The 27,810-nt window shown below is 35.9% G+C and overlaps 1 protein-coding gene across 1 annotated transcript in view; it reads right to left on the bottom strand.

Annotated features, from left to right (window-relative positions):
* Positions 1–27,810, bottom strand: part of PRDM5 (PR/SET domain 5) — a 169,842-nt gene that overhangs the window by 66,659 nt on the left and 75,373 nt on the right. The window contains exons 11-12 of the mRNA XM_004390710.1: positions 26,000–26,093; positions 3,712–3,797 (exon numbers count right to left, since the gene is read on the bottom strand). Coding sequence (XP_004390767.1) covers positions 3,712–3,797; positions 26,000–26,093 — 180 coding nt within the window. The remainder of the gene's footprint in view (positions 1–3,711; positions 3,798–25,999; positions 26,094–27,810) is intronic.

Raw genomic sequence — 27,810 nt, 5'->3', positions numbered from 1 at the left:
GGGCAACATGTGTACTAACTGTTAAATGAGAAACTATTTTGTTCTGTAAGCCTTCATCTAAAGTGAGAATAGCAGCACAATTGGAAGAGCATAGTCAGTGTCACTGAACTGTGCAGTAGAAATTTTTGAAATGGTGTATCTTTGGCTATGTATGTTTTCATCAAAAAAAAAAGGTCGAGAAGGGAGAGGGTTGTGATGTTGTGGGGTTGTTAACCAATGTCATAAAACAATATGTGTACTACTGTTTCATGAGAAACTATTTGTTCTGTAAGCCCACACCTGAAGCACAATAAAAAAAAAAAAAGAATTTTTAAAAAATTAACAAGAAACCACAGACGTAAGTAAAATAAATGCGAAGAAAAACATATCTAGGCACATGATAGTTAATGTGCTGAAAACATTAGACAAAGAGAATATACATAAGGGAATGAATACATTAGTAGTCCTCACCTCACGCCCCGGTCTCTCCATGAACATGTCAGCCTACATGGATTTTAGCTAAATCACCTCCCACACTTGAGGCGCTCCCTGGGCCCTGTAATAATACCCTGAGAGAAATGAAATGGCTTTGTTTTCCTTTTCTGAGGCATTCATGCTGTCGCCACAGAATGCAAATCCGGGGGTGCAAATACAGTATGTCACTTTGCATAGTCTCACCAAAATTCCTAAAGTTGTAACTTGCTCAATTGTAAATTTTTTTTAATATAATTAAAATTTTTTGAGATAAGACAAAAATGTCTGGGAATTAGAGCTACCTAAATGGTGAATATAATATGAATACAGAAACTGAAATGTGTTATGATACAAACATAGTGGCATCTTTTTTGAATTGAATCTTACAAATCCCAATAATATTGGGAAAATAAGAAATTGCAGAGACTGTTCCTTTAGAACTTTTTTTATTTTAATAGTTTTAAAAGTGTTTCGGTTCTTGACATTTACTTGATTACATTAGCTGATAACGCTAATCAGTTTTTGGGAAGCTAGACTAATATGCAAAGAATATCTGCATTTATCCAATTTATCGAATGTTAGGAAACAGGTTTTGAAACTAAAGCTGTCTGTGATACAAGATAAATAGTACATGAAAAAGAAAAATTAAAGAAGAGTTTGAGACACTTACTTATACACTTACTTACATGCTGCTCCGTCGACAGCACCTGATTAACGGAATAGGATCTGTCTAAAATACTACGTGCAACTATTTCTATGCATTCTTTGGTGTTCCCTTAGTCAAAAGCTGAGATTTGGTTTCTTTTCGTGCAGTTAGTGCTGGAGAGGTGCTGACAAGGTAGCATCTATACCTGCATACTCTGGATGTCGTTTCGAGTTGCTTGAATCAAGGTTCAAATATTCAAAAGACCATGAAATCTTTTAATTTAGGGTCACTATTGTAATTTGAAGGAAACCTTGTGGTGCAGTGGTTTAAGCACTCGGTTGCTAACCAAAAGGTCGGTGGTTCGAACCCACCAATGGCTCCTCAGAAGAAAAGACTTGGCTATCTGTTCCTGTAGAGATTATAGCCTAGGAAATCCTATGGGGCAGTTCTCCTCTGTCCTGTTGGGTTACTATGAGTCAGAATCAACACAACAACAACTGTAAATTCGTATGAAAATGTATAAAAAGTTAAGTCAGTGTAATGAAGAACTATTTAATTAAATAAAAAGGCTGGAAATCATAGCGGGTAAGGGGATGGTCTCTGCAGCTACTCTGCCTAGGTTCAAAACCCAACTCTGCCACTACTTGCTTGTGCCTCAGTTTTCTCCTTTGTCAAAAGAGGATCATAATAATAACTGCCTCACGGGCTGGCTGTGAAGCTTAAATGGGAAGGGCTTAGTAGGACAGCACATGGCATGTAATTAGTAGTCTTTGATTCATTTATATTTAACTGTATTATTCTCATTAATAAACTTTATATGAAAACAAAGTAAAAGTCAAATTAGCTGAATTGGAAATATCACATTTTCTTGAGACAAAAATATATTTTTTTTCCGTGCAGTGTGTTAAACAGACTCTTCTGTGGTATAATCCTATCAATCTTTATTAATCATGTGAAACAAGACATTATGCACCGATCATGTCCGGATTTTGGTTAACATCACTGGTTTCCACTGAGAAAAATCAGGACTCCAATGCCTGAATGTTGGTGTCCTTTAGACACATTACTGATACCTCTCTGTCAACTAAAGACATATAAGATAACTTCCCAAAGTAAAGTTACACTAATTTAAATTTCTCTGGTAATACTCATTGTGAAATATTTTGCATACTGTAAATCTGAATCATATTACTTAACAGTACTATTTGTCTAATCTTTTATAGTTCATGAAGTAATTTTATATTTAGTTTATACTCCAATTCCTAATATTTGTGTAATATGAGTATGTTATAAACCTGATCAAGAAATCGGCATGCATTTGCTTTAAGGAGTGGAAAAGGTGTTGCTCTCCTCCACTGCAAGGACAAATGCATTTCTTTATGCCCCACAGAGCTAAAGTGAAAGACTAGAATAGTAACACATGGGAAGAATATTATTACTAGTGTATGTTTTTTCTAAAGTTTTTATTTTATAGCTAAGGTAAAAAGTAAAATCCAAGAGAAGCCTAAATTAAAAATTGCTCTTAAGGGGGTTGTTAGGCATGTCTCCTAAAATTTAAGGAAGTATGTAACTGATGTGTACCATTTTTATACAAATAACACACACCTTCTATGTTCGTTTGCGAACTGCGCGTCCCCCCCCTCCACGAGGTATTTTCGTAAGTGTACTATGCTAATTTTTTTTTACAGCAACATGTAAAAAAAAGATTGGCATAGCGGCAGTTATGAAAATACTCTAAGAGGGAAGGCACAGTTGGCAAACAAACACAGAAGGCGAGCATTATCTGCGTAAAAATATGGTAGACTATACACTTTCAAAAGGCCAAACTGGAAAAGAACTGTGTGAAAGATAATGCAGCTAAAAGAAATATAGAGTAAAATAAAAAACAGTTGTTTCGTACAACATAAAATTCTAAGTGGAAGCTTATATAAAAGTTTAAGTGTCTAATTAACTGTGCCCTAAACTGAACAGTGTGGTAAGAAATGCATTTGGATGGAGGGTGAGCTCCTCACATTTTTCAACAGCATATGAGGTAGATGCCCGAATCTGGAAGAGCCATATATAAGAGTGACAGCAGAAGAACAAAGGACACTCTCAGAAAAAGAACCAAATACAGCATTAGGCATATCTTCAGCACTGAGCTATACTTCCTTGTTCGCCAGCTCTCCCTATCATTTAAATTATTTGTAATGTCTTTCTTGAAAATATACTTGTGCATATGTATTGCTCAATGGTATAATGCTGACAGACTCCCTCTATTCAAGGATGTTCCTATTATTGCAGAACATTCTGCAAACCCACATCTTTATATTTTCTAATATGATCTGTTAAGATCTAGTTATCTAGTGGTTTATCACTTATAACTCCTTTATAACTCCCGAAAATTGATTCACAATTCAAAGACCATGGACTCCATTTTGGTTTGTATTTTTGGTTGTTTTTTTCATTGTTTTGTCTTCAAGAAAAAAGAAAAAAACCCTCAAATGTCCATCATAAATATCAACATATAATTTTGAATGAATCACATTTATTTTTTCATGTAAAGCTTAATATATTTTTAAAATACATATGGTTTTTATAATCCATGCTAATGAAAAAGAATATAATCTTACCCTGGTGTGTGTACGAATGTGCATCTTCAGTCCGTCATTTTTACTGAATCCTTTTTCACAGTAAGGGCACTGATAGGGACGCTCACCTACAAATAAAGAAAGCCTCCGTGTCAGAAGAACATAAAGTAGCACAGCAAGCTCTTTGTCATCATCCTCCCGCATTCCGATCTTGCTCACCCACGTGGCTACTACCCACATATGCCTATGTGCCACTGTCAAGAAGATGCTCCAGGGCACAGCTGAGCAGATACCTACAACGGGCAGTGGAAGAGGGAGGGACTGTGGCCTTCCTCCCTGTGCAGAGGCCGCTGAGCCCGGAGCACTTTCAATACTCGGAAATAAACAACATTCACCAGTAGGTTTCCTGCACGTTCTTTTTAACACTTGAGCCCAAGTTAAATTTCCTAATTTTAAGAATTTGTTTAAAATATTTTATATTTATCAGTTTATTCTGTCATTGTATTCTCATTCTGTTGTTGTTGTTGTTAGCTGCTGCTAAGTCAGCTCTGAATCAAGGTGACCCCAGGCGCAAGGGGACAAAATGTTGCGTGGTCTTGGGTCATCCTCAGGATACCATGGTCATCGGTATGCTCAAGTCCATTGCTGTGCTTTCCAACCCAGGGGGCTCATCTTCCAGTAGTGTATTGGACAATATTCTGTTGTGATCCATAGGGTTTTTATTGGTTATTTTTTTAAATAGATCACTAGGCTTTTCTTCCTAGTCGGTCTTACTCTGGAAGCTCTGCTGAAATCTGTTCACCGGGTGATCCTGATGGTATTTGAAATACTGGTGGCATAGCTTCCAGCATCATAGCGACACGCAAGTCTCCACAGTACGACAAGCTGGCAGACAGGTGGTGGTACTCTCACGGTTACTGTTCTTCTGTGTCGTCGAGTCACTTCCAACTCACAGCAACCTTACAATTTAACTGGTTTATTGATACTTTTTTTTTTAAGATTTCACGTAAGGTTTCAGTTATGCTGATGCATTCCAAAACAATTTCACAAAACTGGTGTATTTTAAACAGAACCATTTTTAAATAATAATTGATCCATACTTTCTCATATAACCAAATGTCTCTCACCTAGAGGTTAAGAGTTTAGAAAACAGCCAAAATGTTTTTTAAAGCAAGCAAGCACTCATATACACATCACATTTTTTAAAAACTTCTACTGTGAAATCACAAAAAATGTGACAAAATTTACTCTCCAAGTGGAATCTGAAGATGTCCTCAGGTCAAAGCCTAGTCACTTAGAATGGATGAGAACACCAAACTACGGATTCATTTATTCTCTCATTTATCAATGTACTTACACAGCAGGATGCTGACCTTGATTGCATACAAGGATGAATACAATAAAATATTTGTCTTCAGCAAATGTAAAACTTGCACGTGTCTTTCCTTCCCTTCAGAGCCCTGCCTTTTGACAAGTGGTGGATGCTCTTCGCCTTCTCTCTCCTGTCCCAGCTGGATCTCACTCTAGTTCCACCTGGGTATCACTCTCATTGCTTCAGGAAACTTTCTTCTCAGGTCAACAATGATCTCCTTTTTGCTCAGTCCGAAGATCACTTCATCACGATCTTCCCTGACCTCGCCCCAGCCCTTGACACTGCTTCCCGAAAAAGACAGCCCATAGACCAAGGCCCCTGGTGGCACATGGCGCCTTGCACTGTCCAGCTGAACTCTGGGTTCAGCAGTGACATCACGTGGAAGTGGCTGCAGCAGAGTCCTCAGCAGAATGATGTCTCCTCAGCTCTCCTCAAGGAGCAGCACCCTGGACTCACTTTCGGACTGAGCAGTATCAATCGTAGCAAAAATCTAAGATGGGGAAGAAAACTAAAAGTAATAATGACAGCACAAAAATAGGCCCGGTAATACACTATCCAGATTTGGTAATTTCTTCTCTTTTCCTTTGTGAAGAAAAATCAATCTTTGGACTAGGTAAGCTGACACTGATTTCCTAAACTGATCATAGTCCTGACCCTGAGAAGGCATTGCTCTTCATATTCATAGCAGGATAAAGGCTTAGAGCCCGATTATTTGAATATTTATGAAAATGTAATCTTATTTTAACCCTACATTGGTAATATGCATTTAATCTTAAGTCTCTTTGTGGAGCCCTAGTCTCCAGATATCCACGTGCCCACCAAACATCTTCATCTGGACATCTCATAGATAACTCGAATTCAGGATGTATTATTCTGCGTCCAGGATCTTCATCCTCTGCCCTTGTGTATCCTGGATATCCTGTCCTGATCAGGTACCACATTCATCCAGTTATGAAATCAGAAACTTAGAAGCCATCCAAGATCTCCTTAGAATTCTTCTCCTTGATGATGATGACGACAATCATAAGAATAACAGTAGTAATAGTATCAGCAGCGGTAGTAGGTGTACTAGTGGGAGCTATCATTTATTGAGTTCTTAACCATTTAACCTTTTGCCATGCACACACAAAGAAAAATGACGGGATAAAAACAGAGCAAAATGCGAACGGTGGTAACTCTTGTATCACAGAATTACAAAGGATTTTTATTTTCTTCCTCACAAGGTATCAAAAGCAAAGTAATTTCTTAAATTTTAAAACCAAGTATGTTTTACATTAGTAATAAGTAATAAAGGATGCTAAAATATTGTCTTCATACTTATTTATTGACAACTGAATCAATCAATGAATAAAATCTAGATTATGGAGAAGGCATGATAAAAACAGTAAAATTATTTATACTTTAAAAAGTTAACTCAGAATTTTTCTAGCAAGCATAAGATAATTTAATATTCACAGCTATTCTCTTTATATCACATTTCTTTATGTGTGGTCTTGCTCCCGAAATACAAACACAATAATCATCAAACAAAATCAAAGACATATAGCCATCAGGTAATTACATGTTAAGTCTAATATAATATAAGACGTTAGTATTTTCTTTCAAAATAGCTAAAATTGGTTAAGCAAGGAGATGTAGTTAAAGAATACTAAGATATCTTAGAGAGGGGAGCATAACAAATTCATTCCATATTTTACCTAGTGTCATAACACAGAAATTTCATCTATTAGATATGAAAAGATTAACTTCTTTTGAAAGTATAGCCTTTTCTCCTTTTTTTTTGCAATCTCTTCTTATTCTCTTTCTGGCTGTAACTCTGGAGAAATTATTCAACCTCACTGAACCTCTGAAAAATGGGATAAATTATGCCTATCTTTTATAGATACAGTGACCATATATCCAGGTTTGCCTAAGGCAGTCTGTTGATGCCAATTACCCCAGAACAATTATTAATAGCACCCTTTCACTTGAGCCCGGTGGCACAGTGGTTAAGAGCTTGGCTGCTCACCAAAAGGTTGTCAGTTCAAATCCACCACTGCTCCTTGGAAACCCTATGGGGCAGTTCTATTCTGTCTTACAGGGTCGCTATGAGTTGGAATTGACTTGACAGCAATGGGTTCACTTTCAAAAGTGTCCCAATTGGGACAATAAAAATACATGGTCACCGTACTCATAATGACGACTATTGTTATCACTGATGTTCTATCTATCTGCTGTCTGTCCATGAAGCCTACCTAGACTGCGCAGAAGAGAAACTGGTACCTCTAGAAGAAAAAGAATTGGTATTTCCACCCATTCCCACTCTGACCCTGAAAGCCAGTGAATAATGCGTTGATATGTTTGGGAAATTTGGGTAAGTTCAAATTCACTGTTCTATCCTACGATCCCAGAACATAACTCCAGTTTTAAAGAACATCACTAGGTAAATGGCTTTGATTAATAGAATTTATTTGACAAGTAGAATGTGCAGTTTGCAAATCAGTCTAGACTCTGTACATTAAACTGCCACCCTCTCTACCTTTTTGGTTAAAGCTTGTTTAGGGCAACCCTGACTTTCCTAGAGTCCAAAAACAAAGCCATCTGCTGTCCCACACAGTCGGAAGCTGATGGTTGGCGATATGACTCAACATGCTAATAACTGTTAAAGTCATCTGCTTAAACTGCATATTAAAGAAGACAAGTTATTTTTCTTAGATTATTTTCAGATTATGCATATAATACTTTCTTCATTAGTTCAAATTATTATGAAGAGTATCTTTCTAGAAATTTTTTTTTCTACACATAAAATTATCCTGGTATATACAGGAATTAACCTTTAATTTGAGTTAACTCTAACAATACAGAACTTTTTTCTTAGCACATAGGCTCTGATGTACAATATGCTACAAGTCCTAATAAATATTAATTTTTAATATCTCAGGTGTATTTAGACACTATCTTTTTTTTTGCTTAGGTTATTCACAGAGTTCAAATTCTGACTAGCATGAAAATTAATTAATCTTAAATTTAGCTTTAAAAATGTGGTTAAAAACCAATCTATATGGGAATAATAATAGTAACAAAAGCAAAAACATATAGTGCCTCCTAGTAGACTGTTCAGAATGCTTTACATATATTAGTAATTTTTTTCTTGTAACAACATTATGATGTAGGTAGACTGTTCAGAATGCTTTACATATATTAGTAATTTTATTTCTTGTAACAACATTATGATGTAGGTATTAGTATTCTTAGTTTACAAATGAGCAAATTTTAGACACAGAAAGGCTAAGTAATTTACTCAAGATGACACAGCTATTAAATAGTGGAATCAGAACTTGAACCCACTATTAACCCCTATGCCATCACATAAACTAGTAACATGGCTAGTATTTTGTGTAAAGTGGATTAGACTTTTTAAAGTTATTTTTTTTAAAAAAAAAATCTGCTTCTCGTAACAGTTAACATTAACCGGATCCTTCAGCCGGTAGATTCAAACACTTTTTTAGTTATCAAAGCTTGTCAGGGGAAAAGAGAGGCAGGGCAGGTTAGAAACATATGTGCTGTCTGAAAGCAGTTCCCAAGTGAATAGAAATCCTGAGAGAATATTACACCACACCTTGAGAACTACATCATACAGTGGGCAGTGTGGATTATAGCTAATCATCTTCAACATTTTAGAAGGGAAATACAGTATTGGCAAATATCACACACGACATTATGGGATTTAGCTACCAGTGGTCGGATTTAATGAGCATAGAAAAATAAATAATATTGAAGTGTACACAAAAGCAAACTATTTTCCATTTAATTATGGAAAGCAGATGTATTCTTTGTCCGTTTCTTTAAATTACGTTCTGACACTGAATAGCATTAAAATTCCCTTGCGTTTTCTATCAACCCTCCAAGGAACAAACAGTAACATGTTGTCATATATAAAAGGTTGGTTTAGAGTAGATTTTAAAAGGTGCTACAAAGTGGACACTGCATGAAGCTAATTTATTCATTCATGAAATAGATATTTGGTGAGCACATACCATCTTCTAGTTACTGTCCTGGGCTTTGGGAATGCAGTTGCGAATAGAGTCACAAAATCACTGCCTCTTCAATTTTACTAGTACTATGAGAAAGACAAGAAAAAGTTAAGAAATACATAAGATAATTTCAGATAATGATAAATTATATGAAGAAAATAAACAGGAAAATAGGTTTAAGAAAGACCCCTGGGCTGGGGAGCAGGGAGGCTCAGGACTTAGCTAAGGTCATTAGGAAAGGCAAATGGGTTGAATGAATGCAGTTCCTTGGTGCCGATTTAACATTATTTAATCACACTTTTTTGTAACTCTCCATCTTTGAACTAGTAATATTTCAGATTACTGGGCTTGATATAAGTATCTCCAAATTCTCATTGCCGGCACACCTGAAATGGAAGTGACTTAAAAGTATTTGCTAGGTTGGAGCAATGTTAGGAAAACAGCTCCAGACCTGGAGGTGGTCTTTCCAAGGCAGTCAGTGGTAATGAAAGAGGACATCTGGATGCCACATGGAGCACCTTATCAGAGCCCTGCCTGGCCCCCATTAGTTACTTGAGTCTTTGACAATGAAAAAGCATTATGATGACAGCCACCCACTGGCAGCATGGCTAAAAACATTAGTAAAATATCGGATTCTAGTCTAATATAGGCCATTAGGGTTTTAATTTATTGATGTCAGCATTATTTAACCAAATGTAATTGTAATTAAAGACACGAAAAGAACTACTGCCCTCAGCAAAGGATTAACTTACTAATATTAAAACAGCATCTTAAGAAAATTTGTGAAGAGAGTTTAGGCTAGCATGCGTCCATCTTCATGACAAAAGGACCCTAAAGCTTCTATATGATTGAAAATTTATCTGTTGTTATGTGACCAATTCAATGTTCAAAATCTTGACATAAATCCTCTTAAAAGATCTATGTTTACATGATATGAAACTAACAAAGAAAAATATTGCAGACCACTTGAATCTTGATATAAACATATTTTTAAGGCATCATTGACAAAACGTGCATGTTTTTCATGGAGCTATCTCTCAATCTTAAAGCACTAGGAAGCCATTGTCTAACTTACAGATGTCAGAGAATGGTCAAATGTACTAGACCATGTATTTATTTAATCTAGTATTTATATTTACATGGATTTAATTTAAAAAATGAACTTGATCACTCTATCAGAGAGCTCAGAGATCAAATTTTAGTTCATGCTACTAACCACACTGAATGCAATGGAATTGGTAATAACGATCATAACCAATCTTGAAGATTAGGAGGTGTAGAGTCAATATATCCTATATTTTGAAGAATTTTATAAACGAGCAAAACAGACTAATATTTAACACATACATATACTGTAAAGAGATTTTGTTTAAAAAACATTTTCATAAAGCATTTTAATAATAATTTTAACTTTTATTTTGTCATTTTGTATATTTCAAAAACACTACCCAAAGCAATCTATAAATTCAATGCAATACCCATCAAAATTCTAATAGCCTTCTTTGCAGAAATGACAAACCAAATTCTCAAATTTATATGGGATGGCAAGGGATCTCGAATAGCCAGAGCAATCTTGAAAATGAAGAACAAAGCAGGAAGATTCACATTTCTGATCTCAAAACATATCACAAAGCTACAGTAATCAAAACAGTCTGGCATGGTACAATGACAGGCATACAGGCAAAAGGAATAGTACTAAGAGTCTGGAAATAAGCTGGTACATCTATGGTCAACTGATTTTTGATAAGGGTGCTAAGTCCATTTAATGGGGAAATAATAGTCTCTTTAATAAATAGTACTGGGGCACCTGGATTTCCACATCCAAAAGAATGAACCTGGGCCCATACCTCACACCATACACAAACACTAACTCAAAATGGATCAAAGACCTAAATGTAAGAACTAAAACCATAAAACTCCTATAAGAAAACATAAGGGTATTGCTTCGGGATCTAGTTTTACTAACGGATTCTTAGATATTACACCAAAACAACAAGCAACAAAAGACAAAATAGATAAATGGAACTTCATTAAAATTAAAAAAACTTTTGCCCATCAAAGGACTTAAACAACAAAGTGATGAGACAACACAGATTGGGAGAAAACTTATGTATGTTATGTGTGTATGTATATACATACATATACATATATATATCCTACAACTTAACAACAAAAAAACAAACCACCCAATCAAAATATGGGCAAAAGACTTGAGCAGACATTTCACCAAAGAAGAAATACAAACAGCCAAAAGGACATGAAAAGATGCCATTAGCCATTCCAAACCAAACCCGTAGCCACTGAGTCAATTCTGACTCATAGTGACCCTACGGGACAGAGTATAACTGCTCCATAGGGTTTCTAAGAAGTGTCTGGCGGGTCTGAACTGCTGACCTTCTGGAGATGCAAAGAAAAACCACAATGAGATATCACTCACACCCACTAAAAGGCTATGATTAAAAAACAGAAAACAACAGGTGTTGGCAAGGGTGTGAAGAAACTGGAATCTTCATCCATTACTGGTAGAATTGCAAAAAATGGTCCAACCACTGTGGAAAAGTTTGTTGGCTGCACAAAAAGTTAAACATGGAATTTCCACCTAATTCAGCAATTCCACTTCTAGGTATATACCCCAAATAACTGAAAGCAGGAACACAAACGCTCGTACACCGATATTCATTGCAACACTATTCGCAATAGTCCAAAGGTGGAAACAGCCTAAATGTCCATCAACAGATGAATGGATAAATAAAATATGGTTAATACATACAATGAAATATTACTCAGCCATAAAGAGAAATTAAATCCTGATATATGCTACAACACAGATAAGCCTTGAAAATATTACGCTGAGTGACACAAGGCAGTTATGAAGGAACAAGTACTGTATGATTCCACTTACATGAAGTATCTAGGATTGGCAAGTGTACAGTGACCGAAGTTTACCAGTGGTTACCAGGGGCGAGTGGAGGGAGGGGAAAAGGGTGACTGACTACTTAGGGGATACTGAGCTTCTATTAAAGGTGATGGGAAAATGTGAAAACAGACAGTGTAATGGCTGAACAACTTGATAAACATAACTAATGCTACTGAATTGTACATGTGAACAATGCTAAAATGGCAAATGATTCGCTACAGATGTATTTACCACAATAAAAAAAAATCCTGTGTAGATTTCAAAGGCTTATAAATCTGCAAAAAAAGATTAAAGATGTACACATAGAGAAAATGTAATTTAAGATATAATAAAGTCAAACCCTTATTTATTTTCAATGAATGAATCCAACTTAAATAATGTTTACGGATATAAAGTTTTGAAGCCATATTTTACTTTGATTTTTCTAACAAAACTGAGTTTTGAAGATGGCAACACTTTCATACAAAAAAAATAAACTAATTTCAAAGTGTATGTTTCATATAAAATGCCCTGAGATGATTCCACATAGTTGAGCTTTAAAAGTATGTATCCAAAAACCAAACCAAACCCACTGCTGTGGAGTGGATTCCAACCCATAGTGACCCTATAGGATAGAGTAGAACTGCCCCATAGGGCTTCCAAGGCTGCAATCTTTTTGGAGTCAGACTGCCACATCTTTCTCCCGTGGAGCGGCCGGTGGGTTCAAACCCTGACCTTCAGTTAGCAACCGAGCGCTTAACCACTGTACCACCAGGGCTCCTTAAAAGTATGTGTACTATATGTGAAATCTTTAGAAGAATTTTATGCTTGTTTTCTACAAATTTCAGGGGACAGACTTATTTTCTTTTGTGGACTAAGAAAACTTACAAAACAACAAACTTTCTCGTTTTAAATGAAAATTAACCCCAAAAATACTGGTGTGAAAGAACCAGCCATCAGTCTTCTGGTTCCCTGATTCCAATCACCTCAACTTATGGAGCATCCAATAAATTAGAAGCACACCACAGAGAGGACTGAAATGCTACACTGACAAACGGGAGTAGCTCAAGTTCATTGCTCGCACCTTTCTGTGAATTGAAATGCTTTTTTTTTTTTCCTGCAGCAAAACGAGGCATGACACCCCACTGACCTTACTGAACCCCACATTGTCACTCTTTTGGAATGCTCCCATTAATCAAATCCTGAGGATCTCACTTGATCTAAAGAAGTTTAACCCAAGAACACCATCTTTAAAAGAAAGACAACAAAAGTTGAACTTGACATTTACACCTTGGATATTTAAAAGACACTGTACTTTTAAAGGCTTACAGAGCTTAACTACTGCAAGGAAGTGAGCAATAAAATGTAAAGATCAAAAGGTGTCTGAGTGAGGGGTTATTTCTCAAAATACTTTTGCCACCTGAATCAAATCAGAGTCTCCTTTTTAAAAAAAAAAAAAAAATGTAAGGCTGTATGGAAGCTACCAAAAAAGTAAAAGACGCATCATTTTTCACAGAATCTTGCAGTTAAAGTATTTCTCCCTTATGTCTAAAAATGTGAAAAATTAAATGAGGTGAGGAAAATCGGGAAGAAGGAAAAAAAGGCAGAGTGCTCACTAACTATTCAGTCTGAAATAAAGAAACAAATCAATTAATTGAAGGCAAAACAAAAACTGAGTTTTATTAATAAAAAAGCAAACAAACAAAACAGAATATGAGGTGCAGAATTAGAAAGGACAAGAGAAATTAGAAAATTTCTAGTAATTAGAAACGGGACAATTTAAGGTAAGGTAGGAGTGTTCTTAATTTTTGATTTGGTTTCGCTATTGGGGAATCAAACTTTGATGAGGAAATTATTAATCCTTTCACCTAAACCTTTCCCGTTTTTAGGAATTTCTACCACAAATTTTATTTAATCCAGTATTTACAAGCATAGATGGTGAACAGTGGTCATGGAATGATTAAGCGGTTAAACCGTAGATGTCTGCACGCAGAGGGGTTTCCTGTAAATAGTGCCAGCAAGGAAGAATCGTGAGTACATAACTCTGAGCAGCAAGAAACCCGAAATGACTCTCTTTCCTCTAAAATTAAAGAAGCTGTAAACCCTTCCCCAGCCTTGAAACACCGTTCAGAATTGCAGAGCAACAATACACAGAGAAATCGTTCTTAGGGGAAAAAACAGCAGCAATGGCAGGAGAAAGCACGTATCAGAAGAAGCGAATCTCTTTTCGTTTTCTTAAATGAAAAAAAAAGTTGGCATTTAATATGTGTGTCTATTAATAATATTATCTAGCAAATTACCCATAGACAAAGCTATAGAAAGAAAAAAAAAAAGAAGAAATGATAAAAATACAGATACAAAAAGGGTGGTATATTTTAAATGACTCACCTTATCAGAGTCTCTTAGGCGTACTATGAACTCACTTGGTGATCCTTGTTAACACTGTGTTCCAGGACACATGTCACGCCCCTATCTTCCCTCTGTGTCCCATGTCTCAGCCCATGACAAATCTTGATACAAGCACTATAATTTCTGCATTAGAAAATTAGGGCCTTTGATTTTTTTAAAAAAAGAAGATAAACTATATTATCATACTGTTAATAAAAGCCAAAATGAATACCTCTCTCTTAAGATGTTAATACATGCTTGTCCCTAACCCAAACATCAAGGGAACAGGAGTGCAGCAGAAAAACAGAGGAAGAAACAGTACTTTCCACTGATGTGGCTGGTGATCAGAAGGGATCTGAAAGTGTCAAAACAACACCACCGAGAAAACAAAAACCATGCAATTCAAGACTTTATCGATGAATAAGAAAAATTTTTGCTAGGAAGAGAACGTAAACAATTCCCTACTCGAGATACTTCTGGCTTAAGCTAAGCACTCTATAAATGAACCTGCTACATTTTCTAGAGGAAAACTGGAAACTCTTAAAGCGTGATGCTGAGGAAATCGTTTACTTCTATGCAGATTCTATACTCAACTATTTTGTTAACTCTTAGATTATCTCAGGAAAGAGAACATTTGATTTGGCCTAACGATAATGAGAAACCACTTAGATAATAAATATAGTAAAAGAAACTCCCTTTCAACATCTGGAGGTCATCTAATTCTTATAAAAAAAAAAGTGAAAAACATAACTTTGAAATTTCATTTGTGTTTATAATTAGTTTATTTTTGTTTATAATTATTATTATTGCCCTATAGTTACTCATAATTTCTTATACTCACTATTTTTTATAACTTTGAACAAACAGTCTAAAAAGTATGAATTAATTCCTATAGACAAAGCGTAAGAGAAGAAAGAAACTGTGGCTAAAATCCAAGTAGAGTCAAATTACAATATGCCAATCCTTTATTTCTAATCACAAGTATCTACCAAAAAAAAATTAAATATTTCCTAAGACAATGATTTATTACTACATTCAAATGACAGTGTGCAAGCAAGCCTGCCTAGAACAGAAGGGCCAACACAGCCGGTATCTATTAACACAGAAAGTTGGTTGGAACTGTAGGCAAGTAATTAACCTTCTGGCCCAGCACTTTAAAACCCCAAGAGCAGTTCCTAGAATTTCTTTCATAATTTATGAACAACCGATAGAATTCATGTCACAGTCCACGGATTCCCTGGCTGAATTAACCCGTCCTCACTGACCCTAAGAAGCTATAAACCAACAAGAGAATGTGCTCTACTATTTCACCTGACCCACAGAGTGCTGTGTCATTCTGGCATAGGAAACCAGATGATAAATCACAGAGCTGACTGCCAGGCACAGACCTCAACATTCACCTTCAGTGACGGCGACAGCAACACACTGTCCATGCACCTTCCCTCACCCCAAACCAGTCCTGTTTTGACAGCAACGCTATGTGCTCTTAATCCTCATCTATATTCTGGTGCTAAAGGCTATAAAAGAGACATGTATGATGATACTGGGAATAAAGGGTCAAACACTATTATATCAAGGGAGTCTGAATATCTGTGATTAAATGCAGGTAAAAATAACAAAAGCAAAGCACATCAGCAACATCAGCATCAACAACAGCTCACATTTATTATAGGCTTACACTGTGCCAGGCACTATGCAAAGTTCTTTACATACACCTTCATTTATCCTCCCCACAATGCCATGAAGGTGGTACTATTATCAGTCCTCTTTTTCACAGGAGAAAACTAAGCTTCAAAGGGTTAAGCAACTTACTAAAAGTTACACAGGGAGAAAATTACTAAAAATGGAGTTTAAAAGCCTGAAAACTGACTCCAGGATCCATGCCTTGGCTATGAACAAAGTATTAAATAATAAGTTATTACAGATAGCAGATTTAGTGGTGAGAAAGTTTCTTCCATATCTGGAAGTCAAACTCTCAGTTAGTCCATTGGTAGCAAATGACAGACCTTCAAGTTAAGATTATTATTCTCAGTTGGTTGATACATCAACTAGAAAATATCATCAAACATTATGGAAGCAAAGTATGTAATTCTATGGAAAGTTCAAAGGTATAAGTAAGGGTTAGCCAGGTATGTTAAAGAACAAAGAATAGAAATATTAGCAATGTGATATACTGGAAAAAGTGTAAGTCTTGGTTTAGTTCTAGATGACCCAGAAACAAATTGTATGACATTAGGCAAATCACTGCATTTTTCCAGTTATTAGTTCAAGTAGGAGGCTTGAACTAGTTCACTTCTGAACTTCCTTTCGAGTTTAAAAATCAATAATATCACATTTTAAAAATCTATAAAAGCAGATTTCTTGTGTGTACTTGCCATGTCCTTATTCTAATCATCTAGTTATGATGAATGAGTGGACTTTAGAAAGTAGATAGAAGACTCACAAAAAATAACACTTCAAAGTTAATGGAAAGACCAAAGTTTCGTGAAACTTCATCCTAGCTGCACGAAATGGTGGCAATAGGAATAGTGGCGGGAGACAGAGTAGACAGAGAAGAAAAAAGTTGAAGCAAAGATAAAACTGGTTGGTTATTTAAGGTAGTAAAGGATAAAATCAAACAGTGAAATAATTCATTTTTTTTTAATTTTTAAAAAACATTATTAACACAAAATTAAGGCAGAGACATAAATAGTATAAGATTCCTCCCAGGACTAACAGATGGGTAGTAATCCAATAGCTAGAATGACCATTAGTAATAAACCAATAAAAAAAGACCTCTTCCAAGAAAACTGATATGAAGGATAGTCGGTTTAACACTACACGAAAACAATACTTTTGCTGTACTAGACAGGAAATGGTGAAAGACCCCAACTGAAGACTATAAGGAAGGGACATAAACTGGGATCATATTTCTTCTCCATAAAACTCAGTGTTATTTAATGTTGTAAAAAAGAAAACTGACTTCTCAAATGTTGATGGACAGCTTGAATACTGTAAAAACAAAATGAAGTCGACTCCTTCCACAAGTTCGAAAAACAAATCAAAAGACTATTAACTCCATAAAAATCTCATCACATGCAGTCTACTCAAGTATGCATCCACCTCATTAAAAGCTACAACTATCAATTAATAAGCATTTGCTGGAAATAAAAAAGGTATCTGGTAAAATTAAAACTAGTCGTCATCCTTTTCTCTGCCTGTTATTGCCCAGTATAAATATGACTGGGGAGTAAATGAACAAGTGAATAATGAAAAAAAAAAAAATCAAAGCATCTTTCATTTGACTCTGAATCATAAAGCTTTTGTAGTACTGGAATAATACAAGACTTAGAATTTTATTCCTCATCTTTTACACTGGGAAACTTACAGAATTTCTGTACTTCTTGTGGTAATTATGATAGCTATATAGCAGAAAAAGAAGAGATAACAAAACAAAATAAAATTCAAAGTCAAAATATTTTAGGTCTTACTGCCTTGATATTGGATAGGGCATTTGCTTCTCTGAATCTCAGATTCCTTACCTAGAAAATGAGAATTGTCTTAGAAATCTATCACACTAGCTGTGGAAGAATTAACTCAGATACTGTTATGGACTGAATTATGTCCCCCAAAAATGTGTGTCAACTTGGCTAGGCCATGATTCCCAGTATTGTGTAGTTGTCCTCCATTTTGTGATCTGAGGTAATTATCCTATGTGTTATAAATCCTAACCTCTATGATGTTAATGAGGCAGGATTAGAGACAGTCATGTTACTGAGGCAGGAAACAATCTATATAATTAGGTTGTATCTTGAGTCTATCTGTTTTGAGATATAAAAGAGAAAAGGGAGCAGAGAGACATGAGGACCTCACTACCACCAAGCAAGAAGAACCAGGAGCAGAGTGCATCCTTTAAGCCTGCGGTCCCCATACTGAGAAGCTCCTAGACCAGGGAAAGATTGAGGACAAGGACCTTCCCCCAGAGCCGACAGAGAGAGAAAGACTTCTCCTGGAGCTGGCGCCCTGAATTTGGACTTCTTGCCTCGTAAACTGTTTTGAGAGAATAAATTCTGTTTGTTAAAGCCATCCACTTGTGATATTTCTGTTATAGCAGCACTAGATAACTAAGATTATTTGATAGAACTTTTCTCCTACAACAAGCTTGGCTAACAACAGCAGGCCTGGTCTGCCCTGTTCTTCAGCTTAGAATCTACTCATAGACACAGAAAAACCAAGTGCAATATAACTGAGAAGGCATATTTACATATAATGAGCAATGGAAGCCTCAAATCTCTACTAGATGAGAGGTTCCACAGTGGAAGAAACCACAATGTACTACACGAATGTTTGTAATTATCCCAGTTCATATAGCAGACTCAACCCAATGAAAGAAAAATGGCTGGAGCACTGGTCAACCACCCATTGCTTCCACTGTCTTTCTCAAGAGAATAAAAAAAAAACTGGGTAACTCCAAACTAAAAGCAGTCGCATTAAGTTTGGTTGTTGGTTGACCTTTTTAAGTACTATAACTTGATGGGGATTGGTGAGCTAGATCTTGAACCACGTTATTAACTTTTATTTGTTATACAGTCTCTTTCCCAGCAACTGCATGCTGAAGTTATAGGATGGTGAATGGAAAGGAAAGCAAAGAGCTTAACTTGTTATTGTGAGTGGACTCAGCTCATAGCTTGTGGAATTTAGCAATTTCCTTCTTTAATGTTAGCTTTTCTAGAAGTAAACTCCACAGATTTTTGTAGCTATTATATGAAAAAAAAATTACGATCAATTACATTTGGACTCAAATCTAGAACTTCTCACTATGGAGCAAGTATACTTTTCACTATTCAACAGCTACTGCAATCTATTTGCAGGTTCTTTTATTCATTCAACAAGCATTCACTAAGCCCTTTCTCCTTGTCAGGGATTGCACTAAATGGTAAACAAGCCAGATATCAGATATGAACACAGCTCTCAGGGAACAGAGAACCTACAGTCTACTGAAGAAGACCATGGAGAGAAGCAATCAGAAGGATACCGTGTATTACAAGAAGTACATGAGAAGAGAGTATGCTGTCCTAACGTGGTGGGGACAGGGGATGGGTCAAGCAACACATTACGGAGAAAGTTAACAATTCAACTGGAGACTTGAGGGAAGTGAAAGAAGCCCCGAAAGTGAGCCTAGAGTGTAAATTGGGGAGGGGGAGGAGAGAAGGGTGCAATAATTGAGAAGTCTCCTAAGATACTCAGGAAAGTATTCTGGACACGTAGGAGGTAGCCACTGAAAGATGGTAGGTATTAGCATGCCTGAGTGAGCCTTATCACTTGAATACACCTTCTTTCATAAAGAATACATGTACTTTCCAATACAGGAGCACTGGTGGTGAAGTGAGTAAGCACTCCGCTGCTAACTGAAAGGTCAGTAGTTCAAACCTACCACCTATTCCGAGGGAGAAAGACGTGGCAGTCTGCTTCTGTAATGCATTTCAAAGAAAACTTCTGAAAATCCATGAGAATAGAGAGTTTCATGGAATTCCTTTCTCAATTTGATTCTAGCATCCTTAAGAAGGGTTAAGGATGAAATATTAATCACATTCAGCCTCTTCAGAAGAATTTGAGTTTTCTCTAAGCAGTACAACCGTAAGCAACAACAACAACAAAAAGTCCTGTTTATACTTAAGGAAGCACTGGTGGCACAGTGGTTAAGAGCTCGACTGGTAACCAGAAGGTCAGCAGTTTGAATCCACCAGACGCTTCTTGGAAACCCTATAGGGCAGTTCTACTCTGTCTTACAGGGTTGGTATGAGTCGGAATTGACTTGACGGCAATGGGTTTGGGATTTTTTTGGTTTATACTTAAGAGACATAAGTCTTCCTGTTGATGGAAACAGGAGATGTGAATAAGACAAACCTATAAAGCTGCAAGTCAGGGAAATGGTTCTCAGCTGCACTTAGGCGGCATCAGGACCCATTCATTTATTCTCATTGGAATAAAGTGCCCCTACTTATTTCTAACTATGAAAAATTTGAAACACGCATAAAATGAAAGAATAATACAACGAACACTATAAACCTTCACTTAGATTTAATATTTGTTAACATTTTACCATATTTGCTTCTCATTCTCATATTTTCATTTCTTTCTCAAGATATATTTTTATATCTACTTCTTTTTGCTGGCCCTTTTGAAAGTAAGTTTCAGATGACATTTCACACCTAAATACTTCTGCATGAATCTTCTAATAATAACAGTTACCTGCATAATCATAATGTAAGGATAAATCAAAACCAAAAAAAAAAAAAAAAAAGAAACCCCAAATCCCCTGCAGTCGAGTTGATTCCAACTCATAGTGACCCTATAGGACAGAGTACAACTGCTCCATAGTTTCCAAGGCTGGAAATCTTTACAGAAGCAGAGAGCCAGATCGTTCTCCTGCAGAGTGGCCGGTGGGTTCAAACCGCTGGCCTTCAGGTTGGTGGCTGAGTGCTTTAACCACTGCACCACCAAGATTCCTTCAAATATAAGGATAATACACTTTAAATAATTTTTATCATACAAGAAAAAGTTTTATGATAAAAATTAGAAAATACAGAAAATCATAAAGAAGTTAAAACTATTCATATTTATACCAGAGAGAAATAATATTTAATAATTTAAAATATAGCATTCAAGACCTTAATATTAAAATGTTTTGACCTTATAAAAATATATTTGTTTTTATAACTTGTCTTTCTCATTTATTTGCATGTTAATTAATATACTTCTATAACATCATTTTTATCTACATAAAAAATATTTTAATTTTGCATAGATCATGTATTAACCAATCCCTCAATGTCGTATATGTAAGTTCTGTTTTCACTTTTTTGCTATTATAAACAGTTTTTAAAGGAAAAGGACAATTTTTTTTTGAGCTTAGAAATCAAGCATACTTTCAATTTATATCTAATACAAGAGGTAGTACAAATTTAAAAAGCCAAGTTCACATTCAGATGTGAAAAGACAAATTAAACAATAAAAGGTTATTTTGGAAGTCACTATGGTTTACTTTCAACAAAGAAATCAGTGGGACATAGTTTAGAATTTAAAATACCACCAAAAGTGATTGTTTGCAATTGAGATCTCCTTTAAACATTTATTACAAAAAAAGATTTAGCTAATCAGGAACATAGACATTTAAAATGCATTTCTTTCAAAGGTAAATACATTAAGGAAATCCCATGATTACAATTATGCCAACCACCATGATATTAAATTCGCTCCTTATCATCAGTCAACTAAGACTATGTTTATAAAACTAAGTTATAAAAATTTCAGCATGTTCAACAATTTAAGATCTTGATAAAGTGGAAAGAAGAAAAACGAAAAAATGATGAAGATAAAATTCTCAGCATGATAGCCTGTAAGAAAGTCTATCTATTAGAAAAGAGAGGGAAATGATAACATAAGAAATTGTATCATTCAGTAAAGCCTTGCGATCCAATGTTAATGAACACACAGATGCATTTAACATTAGAAATGTAGTCTTAACAAGTAGCAATATTACAGAAGAATTTCAGAGATTGTACTTATGACAAAGGAGCCCTGGTGGCACAGTGGTTAAAGTGCTTAACTGCTAACCGAAAGGTCAGCTGTTCAAATCCAACAGCGGGAGAAAGATGTGGCAGTCTGCTTTCTTAAAGATTTACAGCCTTGGAACCCGATGGGGGCAGTTCTACTCTGTCCTATAAGGTTGCTATGAGTCAAAATCAACTTGATGGCAACGAGTTTTCTAATACTTAGGACAACCCTAACTGACCATCTCCTATAACCCAGCACTAAGTATTTTACAGACATGATTTCATTTATTACTCAAAAAGAAATCAGGAGATAAAATGGTTACATTGAGGCTCACAGAGGTTAAGTAATTTGCTCAATGATACACAACTAGTAAGAGATGGGGCCAGGATTTGAATTCAAGTCCGCCTGACTTCAAAGCCTTTGGTCTTTCCATTACGTAAGGCTGCCTCCCATAGTAGAAAGGTACAGTAGGAGGCACACTGACACACTGCTTCTAAAGTAGGGCTATTTTCCAGATGGGAAAGTTATTTAATCTCATGACAACTAGGCTACTCTAAACTCTAACTAAATGATTTTAAATATCGGTAAATACCTTCTTTTGCTATCTCCCGACAAATTGTAGAGGTAAGTTCTGAAGTAAGTCTACAAACATGCTACATGTGTGTTCAATAGGTTTTTGTTTTTGTATGTACAATTATAAACATAACATTATCAGCCCATGGGCCAACAGTTCTTACAAAAGTGGTCATATCTGGCAAACTTCCTACTCATCACTAGATTTTAATACATACAATGGCAATGGACATTCACATGCTTCAAGACCAGCAGCGGAGCTTGAGAATTTATCAACAAAGTCAGAGCAACAAATAGAAGAAATACCAATCTAAATAGTCAGGTGAGAGAACTGACACCAGTATAAACAGCATAGCATCAGTCAGCAGGCTCCCTTTTCTTCATGGGCCAATACGTTCCTCTCTGCCTCTTCCACTTTACCTGCTCCCAACAGACACACACACACATACACACACGTACTGTTTTTTTCTAAGTAATTATCACTTACTAGAGGGTCCATCAAAGGAGCCCTGGTGATGTAGTGGTTAAGTGCTCGGCTACTTACCACAGAAGAAAGATGTGGCAGTCTGCTTCTATGAAGTTTACAGCCTTGGAAACCATATAGGGTAGTTCTACCTTGTCCTAGGGTTGCTGTGAGTCAAAATAGACTCCATGGCAACAGGTAGGTAGTAGTAGTGGGTCCATCTAGGGCAGCAATGCCCAAAATGTGATCTGTGTTTTCCTATGGGTGCCCAAGACCCTTTCACAGATCTTTAAGGTCAAAACTACTTTCATAATAATACTTTGCTTTATTTGCCTGTTTCACTGTGTTGGCATCTGCACTAAGTGTATAAAAGTAATGGTCAGTAAAACTGCTGGTGCTTTGGTATGAATCAAGGCACTGCCATCAAATTGTACCAGTTGTCATTTAAGTCTTTAAAGCCACATACTCACAGTAGAAATAAATGACAGTTTCATTAAGAATGTTCTTGATGGACTCAGTAGACAAATCCAGATCAAAAGGAAAATTGTGGAACAGAATTTAAAATTCTTATGAAACCCAGACTTACCAGACCCACTGAGACTGGACGAATCCCCAAATCTACTGCCTTGAGAAAATATTTAAACTCTGGACTGAAACTATCCCCTGAACCCATCTTTTAAACTCAGCAACAGTTTAGAGAAGTTAGTAAAGAAGGTTCACTTGATCATTGTGGTCTTTTAAAGAATTATCTACATGAGAGCAAACTGACAACAGTAACTCTAAAGCATAGATGAAAAGTTTAGGGGGCAATGAATCTGAGTCAGTGGTGGTGAAACAATATGGGTAGAGATAGCGAGAATGGTGACAAAATGTAAAGAATGTAACCAACGTCACTGAACTGTACATGTAGAAATTGTCGAATGGGCGTATGTTTGGCTGCATGTATTTTTACCAAAATAAAATAAATATAAAAAAGTCCTTGGTGAAGTAAATGTTACTAATCTTATTAAACTCTACCCTCTCGAGTACCATCTTTTTAATATTCTTTGTAATAAAATGAAAGCAAGCATAAAGCACTTGTACTGCATACTAATGTAGGAAAGCAGTCGCAAAGTAAAGCGCATGTGTAACTGAGTTCCGGCACTGCTGTCTAAATTTACATGGCCAGATATCTTAATCACAGGCTACATTTAATAGGCCAGAATCTATATAACATTTGGTACAGAGCATAACACGTATCCAAGTCATACCTAAAATGATTTGGGTTTTGTATATTGTTTAGAGCTTTTATTCAAAATGTGATAACATATATCAACAACAACAAAATGCTACATATGCCTAATATTTTTATTACAGAGAATTCCTGGACCTTAAAAAAAATAATCCTCTTATTACTGCAACTTTGTAGTAGGTAATAATAATTAAAATTTTAGCAGCAAATACTATTTTCAGTGCTTTGTTCTTCTCCACTTCCCATCCTTCCTGTAAGTAAAATAAAATGTAGGCAAACAGAATTCTTAAGGGTAGAATTATTTTGGATAATCAAGTATTCTGTTTGACTAAGTTCATCTTGTCTATGCAGGATATCTGCCTAGCAAACTGGAAGTTATGTTTTCAATATGGCACAAGGATATCTTTCAAGAATTGCTGAGATATAGAACAGAAGGCTGTTGAATTCACTCCTGCCCTTACCCTGTCCTCCACAACTCCACATGTCCCCAGGCACACATACGAGAGTGATGCTTAATGCCTAAAAGTACCTAATGCCCCTAGAGTGCAGGAGCTGGCCCTAGACTTCAGAACTATCTTCTACCTTTATCCTGGACTCGCTTCTTCTGTACAATCGGAACATGGTGCTAACAGCCTCTGGCACTATTTTAAGTACACCTGCCCTCAGTACAGCTCTCTGCTGCTCATTTCCTATCGTTTCTCTCTACTTTTTCTTTTTGTTGCTCTCTGCTTCCACCAGACAGATTGACCGTATCCTGAAAACCTTACTTTCTATAGATACATCTAATCAAGACTTTCTTTTCTTTTTTTAGGCACCCACTCCTCCAGTCATCAAAGCTTGGCCTATTCTCGGTTATGTGTTTCATTTACAAGTATCTTAAATAGTTGTAAATGAAAAGTGAAAGTTAAGATATTTGTTTATTCTAAGATAACAAATACCAGGTTGACCTTATGTCTTTTAGCTCTAGTCACAAAATTTCAAAAATGAATTATGCTCCATTGCTGTACTTCCCTCCACATATGTGTAACAGTCACCGTTCTGATTGTTTGGCTACTTGAACTAACATTTCATCAGTCACAACATAGTTATTGTCCTAGACACTGTGCCGGGTGCAGGGGATACAATGGTAAAGAAAATGGAATACTATGGCCCTTTAATAGGAAGCTTCAGCTATATAATCCAATTACACAGTTTACCATATAAATATCTTCCAGCTACAAAATTTTTTTAAGATTAATGTACAATTAGCTGGCTATCAAAATTTAATTTTTTTCATGTCTTTGTAAGTACTTATCTACATAATAAACCCAGACAGTTATTCATTCATTCTATACTAAGGCACAGCCCTCTTTCTTTGGAGAAACTGCACAGAAGTAGTAAGAAAAGAAGGGGCAATCCACAGTATGACAGATATTATGGTCACATCACCTTGTATCCAAAAAAAAATTCTATGGCATTCAAGCAATACACCAAGGACTTCATAAATTTAAAAAAGGCCACATTTGATGTGAGTTACAGGAGGAATTTTAAAAGGAGATTCTCAACCTTCTATAAAAAGTAAAACTGCTATTCTCTATTCCATCTATGAGCACAGTATATAAAATAAATCACAGTTCTATCAGAATGAAATGTTAATCAAATTACTACCACTTTAAATATTTTATTAAGTTTAGGAAAATATACGTACTCAAATTTCTTCTAGAGCAAGGAACTGGATTTTACAATACTTTAAAGGGGAGAAAACAGCCAATATTAATGCTTACTCTGAGACAGAGTCTTTTGTACATTATGATATACCTTGTCGTGGAAGAATGCCATTTCCCTAAAATGTTTTCATCACCAGTTACAATGTACATACCTGTGTGGCTCCGGATATGGACTCTCAGTGTCCCACTGCTGGCAAATTTCTGGCCACAATATGGGCAGATCTTCTCCTTTTCTCCTGTATGTGTCTAAATGGAAAGGAATAAAAAGGGTTGAGGACAAAGTATAAAGAAGTAGGGAAAGATGATTAAGTGCCCCTGACAATGGTAAGTCCTTTTTTTTTTCCCCAAGATTCTGTTTCATTAAAATGATTTAATATCAAGACGAGATTTTAAACAATTGATCATGGATATTCCCACAGGTTCACAAAACCCTTAGAATCATGCATTAGTGTTAATTTGAAAATAATTGTACAGTTTACTTTTTAAGTCTATATTAAGCCCCCATCGACAGATGATTAAGTTATATGAAACCAGTATATGCTAACAAAACCACATAGTCAAAAATGGGGCTACAGCTGCCCTTGACTGCTGCCAAGAAACACTTTCTTAGAAGCGTTTCTCACATTCTTAGTGTGTATTTAACTCCTGAGGATGGAATTAATATCAGTGAAGTAATCTGTTACTTGCATTATGCTCATCTGACTAGACTGATTTGATTACATAGCAAAAAAGAATTTAACTCTGATTTGACCCTTGAAGTCAGCAGGTGTTTACTGAGCAGTCAATTTGAAAGCGCATCCCTGCTCTCAGTGTACCTTTAATCTAAGCATAAAACAACCACAGGGGGAAGGGGGAGTGAGTGTCATCAAAAGGGGAGTTTCAATAAAATGTTGGAGAGTTCAGAGGAAAAAGAGGTCATATCCAGAGACCCCTCCAAAAAGAGGAGGCAGAGGGAGCATTTTAAACTGGCTTCACAATCTCATTAGGGGACTTGTTAAAACCACCATTCCAATAAATACGGGGTCACACACAGGTGTATCTCAATGCCCAATACTTCTAAAACTTAGGTGAAAAGTAAAAGAGGAAGAAAGGAGGGGATTATTTCAGGTATTTGTACGTTCTCTATGACATTGTTTTTTAAATTGGTGTTTTCATTTCAATTATAATCTAAAAACTAATAAATGTACATTGTGGAGCTTCTGGACCACCATCTCAAAACAGAGCTCACAGGGCCTGCATTTGCATTTGTTTTTATACAAATTATTAGCAAGTATTATTATTCAAATTGCTATGGGATAATGAAAAAAGAATAGGAAAGTTTTCATAAAAATGACGCATTCCCAAAATGCCAAATATCACTGTATACTATAGGAAAGACACTGGCTGAATAGAGAGAAAGGGGGAATGGGGACAGGGGCAACTACTCCATCACCTCACGATCTCAAAGAACCACCTACAGAGTAAAAGATCTTATCCTCCACATTAAATTGTTAGTTTTAATATAACTGACTTCTTAGCTTTATTAATATTTGATTTGTAAACGTGCATATTTGTATTGTATCTATACTTGCATCTATACTATCATATTTATAATTAGTAAAGAGCTATAAACTAAATACCTTAGTCGACATGAGGATCCTTTAGACTTTCTTCCTGTAAAGAATTTACATTATACCCAGTTTGAGAAACATGCTCTAATCAACTGCCACGGTAACGAGTGACACTCTGTACAACAGACATCACCTGGATCCTGCATTTGGCAGGCACTTAATTTTCCATTTTCACTGCAAGTTCTTATACAAAACAGTTCTACATTCTTTGTACCTCAGTAAGAGCTTTTACTCCCATGGCCATATTATCCTTCAATTTAAAGTAAATGGCACAACATTTTAACATACAACAGACCTCTCTTCTCCTCATTCCTTGACACAGGGGCTAAATATGGCAAATCTTTCTTTTTTTT

This window comes from Trichechus manatus, unplaced genomic scaffold (genome assembly GCF_000243295.1).
Source record: "Trichechus manatus latirostris isolate Lorelei unplaced genomic scaffold, TriManLat1.0 scaffold00322, whole genome shotgun sequence".
Lineage (NCBI taxonomy): Eukaryota > Metazoa > Chordata > Mammalia > Sirenia > Trichechidae > Trichechus > Trichechus manatus.
Note: the sequence above shows the minus strand (reverse complement) of the source record. Positions and strands in the feature narration are given on the sequence as shown.